The sequence below is a fragment of the Acinonyx jubatus genome, chromosome A1 (assembly GCF_027475565.1).
Source record: "Acinonyx jubatus isolate Ajub_Pintada_27869175 chromosome A1, VMU_Ajub_asm_v1.0, whole genome shotgun sequence".
NCBI lineage: Eukaryota > Metazoa > Chordata > Mammalia > Carnivora > Felidae > Acinonyx > Acinonyx jubatus.
Genome location: NC_069380.1, coordinates 210,511,676 through 210,524,411, shown reverse-complemented (window position 1 = coordinate 210,524,411; position 12,736 = coordinate 210,511,676). Strand labels below are relative to the sequence as shown.

General features: G+C 42.6%; 1 protein-coding gene across 4 annotated transcripts in view; it reads right to left on the bottom strand.

Annotated features, from left to right (window-relative positions):
* The window catches only part of MTMR12 (myotubularin related protein 12), a 65,672-nt gene that overhangs the window by 15,262 nt on the left and 37,674 nt on the right, over positions 1-12,736 (bottom strand). For all 4 annotated transcript variants that reach the window (XM_053201723.1, XM_027074995.2, XM_027075015.2 and 1 more), the window contains 2 exons: positions 8,770-8,845; positions 719-828 (listed from right to left, as the gene is read on the bottom strand). In XM_053201723.1, coding sequence (XP_053057698.1) covers positions 719-828; positions 8,770-8,845 — 186 coding nt within the window. The remainder of the gene's footprint in view (positions 1-718; positions 829-8,769; positions 8,846-12,736) is intronic.

Below are 12,736 nucleotides of genomic sequence, written 5' to 3'. Positions count from 1 at the left end.
AAGTAACAGGAGATTAAAAGAGCAGAAGTGAATTAGAAACAGCTTATTTTTCCCGAGCACTTAGACGTGGCAAGATCTGTGTGTGTAGGTATCCTCCCACTTGATCCTTGCCAACAAACTAGCTACCACAGGACCACTCTTCCCAGTCATCGGAGGTGGAAATGGAAGCACGTGGAACATGTATCAAAGGACAGTGACATAGGCCATGACCTGGATTTGACCACTGTCAATACCATAGCTATCATGCCCTCCCCCCTAAATACCTCAGTGTGCATCTCTAAAAATAATGCAGTTGACATTCTTTTTTTTTTTTTTTTAAGTTTTATTTATTTAAGTTATCTCTACACCCAACATCGGGCTTGAACTCTACCCCGCGATCAAAAGTTGCAAGCTCCTCTGAGCTAGCCAGGTGCCCCTGCAGTTGACATTCTTAACGATTATGTTATACCGACTCCTTTCAAAATTATGTATTTTTAAGTTTTTTGTTTTTTAGTAATCTCTACACCCAATGTGGGGCTCGAACTCATGAGCCCAAGATCAAGAGTTGCATCCTCTACCGACTGAGCCAGCCAGGCACCCCTCCTTTGAAAGGGATTAAAAATGATCCCTCTCTATGGTATTCCTGAGCACTAAGCTATCAGCAGGTAAACAGGAATGAAGCTTCTTTGGAAAACAAGAACTCGAGCTAACCAGTCACAAAATGTAGAACAGTACTGACCCATCCAAGAAGCTCTTTTGCATTTGTGAAAGGCCATCATCCTGTTCTTTTTTGGGCAGTGCTGACATTTTCAAAAGGGCACATCCATTGTGGCAGGACCAACACCATAACTGCAAAGGGGAAGAAAGGTTTTTCAGTCATAATATACACAATCCAGCGGGAGAAAGGTAAGCTGAGCATTTAAATTCACTCAGGGAAATGTATAACTTGGGTAGGAAATGGCTGAATATTTTCAACTTTGTTAAGCCAAAGACTAGTTACTTACAATGAAAAACAATGATTTAGTCTTAAAACAAAAACAAAAAAGACCCCCAGGTCTAGACAGTTACGCTCAGACCTGCTTATGGTCTGACCGGGCTTGAGTGCCGGGAGCCTAGATGACCGCATCACCATCACTAGGCTAGTCACCGTGGCGAACCTGCTCTGCCAGGGACTTCATGTCAACTAACTCATGTGATTCTCAGTCACACTCTCAGACTGCAGTGATTTCCTTCTTTCCCCTCTTAAACACTGAGGTTTTCTTTTCTTTTTAATGTTTATTTTTGAAAGGGAGACAAGAATCTGAAGCAGGCTCCACGCTGTGTATGCAGTGCCTGATGTGGGGCTTGAACCCATGAACCATGAGATCGTGATCTGAGCCAAAATCAAGCGTCGGACGCTTAACCAACTGAGCCACCCAGGTGCCCTGACAGGGGTGATTTCTAATTCCATTAACAGCAAGTAACTGAGGCTTGGAGAGACCAAATAACTTCCTCAAGTTGCATTGAAAGCTGCAGCAGTGTGTCTAAATGCTGTGTTCTACCTGGATGGCAAGAAGGAGGCAGCTCCTGTCAGTAGAGAAAGTTCACACCAGACAGAACGGGAAGCTGGCTACTCAACAAAGGATACCAGACCCGTACATGCAAGGTGCTGCATTAGGTGAAAAGGAGGTGAAGAGGATGTGAAGAGGGCGAGGACAGTGTGTCTACTCCAAGGAGCTCATACTCTCAAAAGGGAAATACATTCACAAACATAATAAAATGTAGAACATGGTAAATAAGAGAAGAGAATTACAAGGAACCACAAAGGGAAGGCAAAAGAGGAAGAAATCACATGAATGACTGTAAGTGACAGGTTCAGGTGTTCAGGCACTTTTCTGGCTACAGTGGGAGAGTTTGTTTGCTGTTTTGCAGGAACAAAAGGAAATGAGAACTGATCTTGGGGCAAAGTAATCTGCCAGTGGAGCCTGGAACAGAGGACAGGGCAAGCCTGGTTAGGGTGGGTGAGCACTGTGTGGACTTTGTGCCCCATCAAGGCCTGGTTAAGGGCTGAGAATGGCTAGAGCACAGCCACTGCTCTGCTGACCAAGTCATCAGCCTTAGCTCAAAGATAAAACCTAGGGGAAGATACTTTTTATAATTCTGCCATCCAGCACTGATACCTTTTTGCTATTCATCTGCAATGAATGGTATAAGCCATACACTGGACATGCTAGAAGTCTGGGCTGTGAGCTTCAAGATGAGCACACGGTCCAGGCGATAACTCTGCACCACACTTAGAAAGCCAGGAGGAACTGGCTTGGGGTTACAGGGGAAGATGATGGAATGGGTGTTGGATGTATCAGGTGTCCAGTGCCAACAGGATACCCATGTGCAGCTATCCAGGAGGCACATTAGATGAGGGTTATGAGTTTAGGAGGGGAAGGCAGGATTGGGGCTCTGGACATGGGAGGTGGCAGCCAGCTGATAACGAGCCCGCCCAGGGAGTGAGGGCAGAGGAACATAGGACCGCTCTAGGAAATGCCAAAAAGCAATGCCTCCCCTTTCAGGGCCAGGCCGTACTTTGACTCTTTAAGGTTCCTAATGAGGTGGACGTGTTAGGACACTAAGACAAATCAAAGGGCCCTCTGCTGTCTTCTCCCAATGTCATACTGAGCAACGTACAGAAACCACCACACAGTTTCTAGCCCTCAGCCAAAGGTGGCAGTAATTTGAATGCCCAGGCAATCATGCCCCTAGTTGCTGCAGCTCACTTGGATAAAAGGAGAGACACTCTTAGCCACGACTAGGTGACAGGTTCTAAGAAATTAAGGGTCCGTAATCCTTTTTTATCTCTTCTCTTGGGATAGAAAGGGTTAACTCTGGTGACATTCAACCATAATTCATGTTCTCTTTGGGGCACAACCATACCTGTCTCATCTCTTCTGGGGTAATTCCCTAACTATTCTCTACTTGAAAAAATAAATAGGGATGCCCGAGTGGATCAGTCAGTTAAGCGTCTGACTTTGCCTCAGGTCATGATCTCACAGTTCTTGAGTTTGAGCCCTGTGTTGGGCTCTGTGCTGACAGCTCAGAGCCTGGAGCCTGTTTCAGATTCTGTGTCTCCCTCTCTCTCTGCCCCTCACCTGTTCATAATCTGTCTGTCTCTCTCTCAAAAATGAACAAATATTTTTTTAAAAAATTTTTAGGGGCGCCTGGGTGGCTCAGTCGGTTGGGCGGCAGACTTTGGCTCAGGTCATGATCTCACAGCTTGTGAGTGCGAGCCCCGCGTCAGGCTCTGTGCTGACATCTCAGAGCCTGGAGCTGCTTTGGATTCTGTGTCTCCCTCTCTCTCTGCCTCTCCCCAACTCACGCTCTGTCTCTCTCTCTCTCTCAAAAATAAACATTAAAAAAATTATTTTTAATTTTTTTAATACTCTGAAAATAGATAATAAAATAAAAGCAAAAGCACTAGGTATTGTTTTTAAAAATAAACAGGAAACAAGCAAAATTTTTAATTTTTTTAAGTTTATATATTTTGAGAAAGAGAGAGAGCAGGGGAGGGGCAGAGAAAGAGACAGAATCCCAAGCAGGCTCCTGACTGTCAATGCAGAGCCCGACATAGGGCTGGAACCCTTGAACCATGAGATCATGACCTGAGCCGAAATCAAGGGTTGGATGTTTATCCAGCTGAGCCACCCATATGCTCAGAAACAAGCAAAATTCTTGGTCAAAGACATACTTCTCATAAGAATTTAACAAAAAGCATGTCTTCTCCTATTGTAATATGTATGATTTCTGTCTGGGTTCTTAGTATAAAAGTCTTGACAACAGACAAGAATCACTCCTTGTTAATCCTGTTTACTTTTATTATTTAAAAAAATATTATTTTTATTTTTAGAGAGGGAGTGAGGGGACAGAGGGGGAGGGAGGGAAGGGCAGAAAGAGAGAGAGTGCGCACGAGAGTGTGCAGGAGAGCAAGAGAGCGAGAGAATCTTAAGAAGGTTCCACACTCAGTGTGTGGAACCCAATGTAGGGCTCAATTCCATGACCTTAGGATCATGACCTGAGCCAAAATCAACAATCGGACCCTCAACCGACTAAGCCACCCAAGTGCCCCTATTCTGTTTAACTTTGAAGAGGGAGAGGGGGAGATTATTCATTATTTGGTACATCTTAAGGTATCTCTCTTAGTAGAGCCAAAGACAGAGCTTTAGGGGATCATCTACAACTGGACACCAGTGTAAGAAAGAAGGAACTATTAAGGAAGTCAGAGGACCAAGAAAGCACAGTGTGTCCAAAGCAAGACAGGAATTTAGAAGCAAAAAAAGAGAACATAATTAGGGTCAAACCGGCAGCGATGGGGAAGAGAGGTGGGGATACACAAGGCATAGTGACTTCGGGAAGGTCCTTCAGCAGAGTAGGGGGTAAAAGTCACCACGCAAGAAGAAACAAGTAGAGAGACAAGTAGGGGCAGTTAGTACACAGTCTTTTATTTTTTAACGTTCATTTATTTATTCTGAGAGAGAGAGATGGAGATAGTGTGAGTGGGGAGGGGCAGATAAGAGAATCCCAAGAAGGCTCCTCGTGCTAGCGCAGAGTCCAACATGGGGCTCAATCCCACGGAACTGTGAGATCATGATCTGAGCCAATCAAGAGTCAGATGCTTAACCAACTGAGAAACCTAGGTCAGTAGAGTCTTGAAATATGTTTGTCGGAAGGAGAACAAGACAACAACTTAGCTCTTCAGGAGGGGCTTCTTCAGGTTAGGGAAAGCTTGAACATGCCTTCAGGTAGAGCAGAACCATGGAAAGATCCACGTGGAAGGCGGAAGACTGATGGAAGCAGGCTCCAGACAAAACAAGGGCAGATGAGATCAAGAGCCAGGCAGATGTTTAGTTAGATTCAGGATAAGGAAACAGGAACACAGAAAAAAACAACAGGAGGTGAAGGAGGAAGCTGAGGGAGGAGGTCTTGTCGCTGATTGTCCAAGATCCCACAGAAGTGGGGGAAATGTTGTCTCTCAGTACAAAAGTTAAGACTGGAATTACAGGGGGGGTTGCCTGGGTGGCTCAGTCGTTTGAACAGTCCAACTCTTGATAGTGGCTCGGGTCATGGGTCTCATGACGTGGGATTGAGACCCACGTCAGGCTCTGTACCGAGTGTGGAGCCTGCTTGGGATTCTCTCTCTCTGCCCCTCTTGGACTTGGGATTTCTCTCTCTCAAAATAAATAAACTTAAAAAAAAAGAAGAAGAATGGAATTACAGGGGCACCTGGCAGGCTCAGTTGGAAGAGCATGTGACTCTGTGACTCTGTGACTCTGGATCTCAGGGTCATGAGCTTGAGTCCCACACTGGGAGTAGAGATTACTAAAGTAAATAAAACTTAAAAAAAAAAAAAAAAAAAAAGAATGGAATTTACAAACTTAAAAAGAATGCAAAGATGGTTTACACCAGCCCCAGGGAAGAATGATACAGGATCCAAAAGGAGTTAAATAACAGACTGCTGAGCCAGAACAAAGGCCCAACAGAGGCAAGGTAACATGGCTTTCGCATATCCCATTAAGGAACACTCTGCTGTTTGGTTTGAATCATCTTTAGCAATGTTCACTAGCCCCACGGCCAGAAAATATACTCAGGGGCTGGAGAACAGCAGAGGGTAGAGGACGTCAAAGTCGCTATTAGAGCAAGGATGTGACTGAATTTACAAACGATGTAGGTCTTCACTGAAAATAAGTGAAGGCAAGAAAAAAACAGACTAGCTGAAAAGTCAGGGTAAAAAAAGCATGGAGATACACAAATGTTCTGGAACTAGAAAGCAGTAATGGTTGTACAACACTGTGAATACATAAATGCCATTAATGGCAAATTTTACGTTATGTGTACCGAGAGCTCTGTGTTCCCTGGGTAAATGTGAAAATTCCATTACGTACAAAATGTTTCTGCTGTCCGTTCATGCAAACTCCACTAACAACTTCCAGGACATATCATGAAGTCAGATCTGAAAAAGTGAGAACACTTTCCTACTGTTTCTATCAAAGTTATGTTGCTGGTTCCCCACTCAGGTCTTAGCAGAACACTTCCTACTCCTCAGCCTGAAGGCCTGGCTAGAACACAGTATCAAAATTTCATACAACGCCAGGTGGAAAAGCAGCCTGTTTGCACAGGTGCGGACAATTCGTATTTGTTTCTTCCCACAGAGCTCACCTTCTTTCCCTAGATCCATCTCTGAAAGGCTGAGAAATGAAGACGTTCATTTTCATCCTTCTACAACAGCAATTCTTAAAATGTTGAGATGGAGGCATGGTGGGGGGTGGGGGGGTGGGGGCAGGGTCCCAAGACCCTTTCAGGTGTTCTGAGAATAAATATTAAGAGGTAACTGTGTCCTTTTCACAGTGTTGACATTCACACCTATGGCAAAGCCCTGGTGGGCAAAAGTGCTGGTGTCTTAGCACCAACCAAGGCACCACCACCAGATGCCATCGGTCACCACTGTATTCTTCGCTGCCACACACTACAGGAAAAAAAATTCTCTTTCACTTGAGAATGTCCTTAATGAAGGACTAAAAATTATTAATGTTATTAATCTTGACCATTATGGACAATTTAATAGTAATATGCTTTCTATTCCGTGCGATGGAGTGGGAAGTAAGCACTGAAATGGTGTTGGTCACAAGAAAGAGCACGTGTGTGCCTGAGCTGAGAGGCGAACTAGCTGCTCTTTCCATGGAATTGAAAGAATGAGTGAGGAAAAAAACCAAAAAACCAAAACCCATACAGAATGAGTGCGAGTCAAACAACGGGTGTTCAGACTTTGGAATCTGGCAGATACATCCTCAAAAAAAAAAATGAAGTGACCCTGCCACTTCAAGGAAAACAACTGACAGATTGTTGCAAATAAAAAATGAACTTTCAAGAAAAATCAGAATTGTGTAAAACTAACCTCTGACTCCAGCTGGACAGCTTCCCAAAATATACAGACTTCTGACAAGACAAAGACAATGCTAATGAATGTGATTTCTTAAAATTTTAGAGACAGAGAGAGCATGAGATCGAGCACAAGTGGGGGAGAGGGACAGAGGGAAAATCCCAAGGATTCTCCTTCTCTCCCCCTCTCTCTGCCCCTCCCCTGTGTGCGCTCTCCCTCAAAATAAATAAATAAACTTAAAAAAAAAAGTTGGACATTCAACTAACTGAGCTCCCAGGCACTTCTGATTTTTATATTATATAAGGAAGTAAGTTAATATTTGGATTATCTGCATAGCCCAGTGAACCAACATTTTCCAAATGATCACTATATAACGTCATAAAATCACTCATGTTTTAAGATCTGACAAGTACAAGACAGACCCATGGGTTTTAATTTAGCAGAGAATGAAAAATTCATTATATTTTCAGATTCCTTATTGCAATTAACCTTTATGAAACTACCAATCATTTTTTTTTTTTTTTGGTGTACCATCAAAGAACAATATTCTCAGTTATCTGAAAAGGCTAATAAATATTCCTCCCTTCCCCAAATATAGATCTGTGTGAGGCTGGATTTTCATGTACTTCAACCAAACGCTACCATACTAGAACACACTGAATGAAAGGGTCAGATAGAAGAATTCGGTGGTCTTCTATTTTTAAGAATGTAAAACACTGTTATCCTATGTTTTTGTTTGTTTTGAACAATAGTTATTTTTCACAAAAATATGTCACTTACATTAAAATGTAGTTAAGTTTATTGCTAAAATAAGCAGTAAGTTTTGTTTTATTTTTCATATGGCAAATATGAAACAATATAATCCACATAAACAAAAACTCCTTGAAATCCTCAATAATGTTTTAGAGTGTTGAGCACTAAGACCAGAAAGTGTGAAAACCACAGCTCTCAATCAAAGGTTGCAAACTGGTGGGACATGAGCCAACTCTAGCCCAAAGACCAGAGTTTTTTAAACATCTAAATCAGTTGCATACATTTAGAAACTGGGAAAACTCACAACTCACATAAAAATCCCTATCTCTAGCTTCTCCTGAAAAATCAGATATCTGGCAAGACAAGGCCCATATTCCCACACAGCACAAATTGGCTGGCACAGAGAAGCAGACTCCCCTTAACTCAGGCGGATGGTATCTGGTTCACTGCCAAGGGCCAAGCTCATTACCTACCTGCCTGCATGGGCTTCTGAGCACGTGACCTCTGATTAAACATCTCGACTCCCATACAGGAATGACCTTTTTGGTGAATAAGCCATGTGCACAGCACAGCATTTATTTATAATTCTCATTCCTTACTAAATTCCCTGAAGGCTTGGCAACTCCCACCACCAATTAGAAACTGGAGTAACTGCCAAAGTATTGCTTTCTTTGATCAGTGACACATTAAATATGGCTCCCATCCCAGTCTATTCTGTGAAAAATAAGTTAGTTCTCCATGTTGCCTCTGGGAGAAAACATGGCCATGCCCACTCAAAAATTAATAGTGGGGCCCAAAAGAATGTTAAACCTTATTCCCTTAGGGTGGTCAGCTAGCTCAGCCTCAAAATGATTTCAGGTGTTAAATCAGGCTGGCTTTCAACACTAGACAGATACATAATCCTCTTACATCTCTAAGATGTTTCTGCTAAAAACTCTACTTCATCTGTGAAAGCTTTAGAGCTCTGTCCTAGGGAGCCTCAAGTCTGAGAGAGAAACTTTTTTAGTGACTCCCTGAGATATTTATGGATCAGTTTTGAACGGAGGACCAAAGCCAACGGCTTTAAATAGAATAATTTGTCAGAATGGGTTGATGAGCAACCCACGGCTATTAGTGTTTCTAGATGTACTTACTGGTATGCCGTGACCCTGAAAGCGTGACAAATCCTCTTCGGGAAGAGGGGTGGGGACAACAAAGTATGCTGGCAATCTAGAAGAAAGAGATGTCACCAGTTTTAGTACTAGAGTAATTCACTAAATATGAAAGCTCAACTTTAATGAACTGAGGAAGCGAAAGCAGAGTGGCAGGACATGAACCTTATTTTCCTGTTGAGAAGAGCAAATGCACATGAATTATCTCTGGCAAGTCAGTTGGGACTCTGGGTTCAAATCCTAGCTCTGCCTCTGATTCTGTGTGACCCTAAGTAAGCTACCCCACCTCTCTGGGTCTGTTTCCTCATCCATGAAATGAGGGGACTGGAATCTGTGATATCTAAAAATATATGAATTCCAAAATTGGGAGTGATCTTTCTCATCATATAGTGGCAATTAAGCATCCATGTTGTTTCAGTCAGACCAATACGAAAACCAGTAATTAAGATGACTGCTGCCTAGGGGCACCTGGGTGGCTTGGTCAGTCAAGCATCTGACTCTCGGTTTCAGCTCACATCATGATCTCATGGTCTGTGGGTTCAACCCGTGTTGGGCTCTGCACCGACAGCATGGAACCTGACTGGGGTTCTCTCTCTCTCTCTCTCTCTCTCTCTCCCTTTCTCTCTGCCCCTCCCCCTGTTTGTGGTCTCTCTCTGAAAATAAATGAACTTAAAAAAAAAAGATGACTGCTGCCGAGACATTTTATCAAGCACTCTGACAACAACAAACAAATAAGTGTTTACTGTATGCCAGACTCTAATTAGATAACACACATTATTCATTTAATCCTCCTGACAACTCTTATGAGGTATGTACTACTATTATTCCATTTCACAGATAAAGAAATTGAGACAGCGCCACTAAGGTCCTTCACAGGTTATACAACTAGTAAGCATTAGGAGAGCTATGCTCTGAACCCAACCAGTATGACTTCAGTTTCTGCATGAGAAATTTTAGGTTCTAAAAATAACCTGTTAAGTGGTAGGATGTGGGAAAGTTAGGTTTCAGAGTTGCAAAGATCAGAGCTATACAGGGACACCACCTCTTCCTCTAGTTAACAGATGCAGGTTTCTATTAATAAGAAACCTGCGTAAGTTGCATCACTGTGAGCTACAAACACCTTTCAGTCAAAGAGCTTAAAATAAAGCCTCATGGGAAATAAGAAGTTTAACTGTGGTGTAACTATAATGGAAAATAATCAGATGCCACTTGTATGCACACTGCACATTTTAAGTAAATCCGTTACAAATTAGGTGATGGGACATAGGGACTTTCTAAGTTGAAGAGATCAGAATTTTAATGTGATCAAGTCATTAAATCTAATCAATCCATGGGGGGGCACTATTTTAAACACCAACTGAATCTACATTATAAGAAACAATCAAATAGCCTGGTTTCTTCAAATAAATTGCAAGAAAACAAATAATGGGGGCACCTGGGTGGCTCCCCATTGGGCGTCTGACTTCGGCTCAGGTCATAATCTCATGGCTCATGAGTTCAAGTCCCTTGTTGGGCTCTGTGCTGACAGCTCAGAGCCTGGAGCCTGCTTCGGATTCTGTCTCCCTCTCTCTCTCCCTGTCCCTCCCACGCTCACACTCTCTCCTTCAAAAATAAACAAACACTGAAAAGCAAGAAAACAAATAATGGTGGGACAATCTATAGATTAAGACACTTAAGACACCTATCAATCAATGGCAAGAGATCAATCTCATTGAGTCTTGATTAATGATAAAACATAAAAAGATGAAAAATTGTTTTAAAAGTTTATAAAACAATGGGGACATTCTGAATACTGACTGGCTATTGAATGGTATTGATGGTTTTAATGTTAAATTTGAAAGGGGTGACAACGGTTTTATGATTATATTTATAAAAAGAATCCTTAATTATTAGAGATGTATACCAAAATATTCATGAATGAAATGTGGTAAGGTCTGGGATTTATTCCAAAAGGATTCAAGGGGAAAATAAATAAATAAATAAATAATTCAGGGGAAACACAGAGAAAATAGGATTAGGCACGAGTTAAAAATTGCTGGGGCACCTGCATGGCTCAGTTGGTTAGGTGTCCAACTCTTGATTTCAGCTCAGGTCATGATCTCACAGGTGGGTTCAAGCCCCACACTGGGCTCTGTGCTGGCAGGTGCGCCCTCCCTGACTCACACTCTGTCTCTCTCAAAATAAAAAACTTAAAAAAAGAGAATTGTTGAAGGTGGGTGATGAATGAAAGGGAAATCGTCATATTCTCTTTTCTTTTATACTGCCTGAAATTTTCCACTTAAAAAAATCTTAAAGGTGTTTAAAAAGAAAAAAGTGCCCATTATATTATAATATAAAATCAGGTTTAGAAACTACTGGTCAAGGAGAAGATACTTCAAACCATCAAAACTGTTAAGAATTATTTGGCTTTTGAAGTCTGCAGTGTCCAGAATATTTTATTAGATGTGTGCTTAAGGGGGTGGGTGGTAAGGTGTTCCTTGTTCAGGTGTTATCACTGAAGTAAAAGAAATACATACATACATAAATACCTCTTCACAAATCAACGAATAAGGCTGCCCATTAAAATCACATGGGAAAATTAAAAACCTCCTTATGTCCAGGCTCCACCCCAGAACTATGAAATATCAGAAACCTGAAGAAGAAAATCCAAAGCTGAAAAGCCCTCCTAGTATAGAAACAGGATTATGGCTATTGCTCCTACCTATTGCTCCTAGAAGACCCTACCGCTCCAGGTATGCAGCGGCATCACCTGGACAGCAGACTTTCAAGCCCAACCTCACACCTAGTGGATCAGAATCTGCACATTAACGAGCTCCCAGGTGATTTAGCTGCGCAAACTGGGAGCAGCACTGCCCTGGATGGCAGCTTATACACAGACCACTGTTTCTCAGTCTGCAGAGGGGAGCCACCTGTGTGGTGGGTTCAGCCCCAAGTCTCAGCTCCCTCCCCAGCTTAGGCCACAATATTTTTATTTTTTAGTTTATTTTTATTTATTTATTTTTGAGAGAGAGAGAGCACACACGTGCACGTGAGCAGGGTGGGTGGGGCAGAGAGAGAATCCCAAGCAGTGGCACTGGCAGCACAGAGCCCAATTCAGGGCACAAATCCACAAACCGACTCAGGGCTCAAATCCATAAACCGCAAGATCACGACCTGAACCAAAATCAAGAGTCCAATGTTCAACGGACTGAGCCACCCAGGCGCTCCTGGGCCACATTGTTTTAAAAAATTTGCATGTCTTCCCCTACAAGTGAGGCTATTTTACAATGTTGCTTAGCCAGTTAATTTTCTCTTATAAATAGTCTTTCACCAAAGGGGGAAAAAACGTCAGATCCAGTGGCTACAGAAAGGAGGGCGCACAGAGATGGACAGCTGTGCACAGCGACGGGAGTTCAAGATGTTCTCTCCTGTCCCAGTGAACTACAAGGAAGTTCTAAGGGGTCTCTGCTGTGAGGCTCCCAATGTCCACAAACAGTTAATCTTCCCTCCTTGGAGAGCAGTCATTTTAGTCATTAGGACAAGTTTCAAGTAAACAGCCTTTCCCAATAGAGGACGACTTTATTATTCAAGGAAATATTCAAAATAAATATTCAAGGAAAGTTGTCCAGTCCACTCGGTCACAGCCTTACTTAGGGTGAGGAAACCCTCAGAGTGACAACATCAGGGCAGCAATGTCTTCCTGAGGCAGCAATGGTTTATACGTTACCCTGCAGGGTAACGGGCCTTCTGATACCTTGACAGGAGGCAGGATGAGACAAAGGCCTTCAGAAAGGCTTTTCAGAAGGAAGACTGGTAAAGAGCCAGCTCTGACCTTGGGAGATGAAGCAGAAACTCAGTTTCCTATTCTTATCCAAACTGGTTGGAGTGCCCTCTCACTCCTGAAGGAAGGACCTCCATTAATTTACTCATTCTATTTATTGAGTGCCTCTCAAAACCAGGCACTGTACTA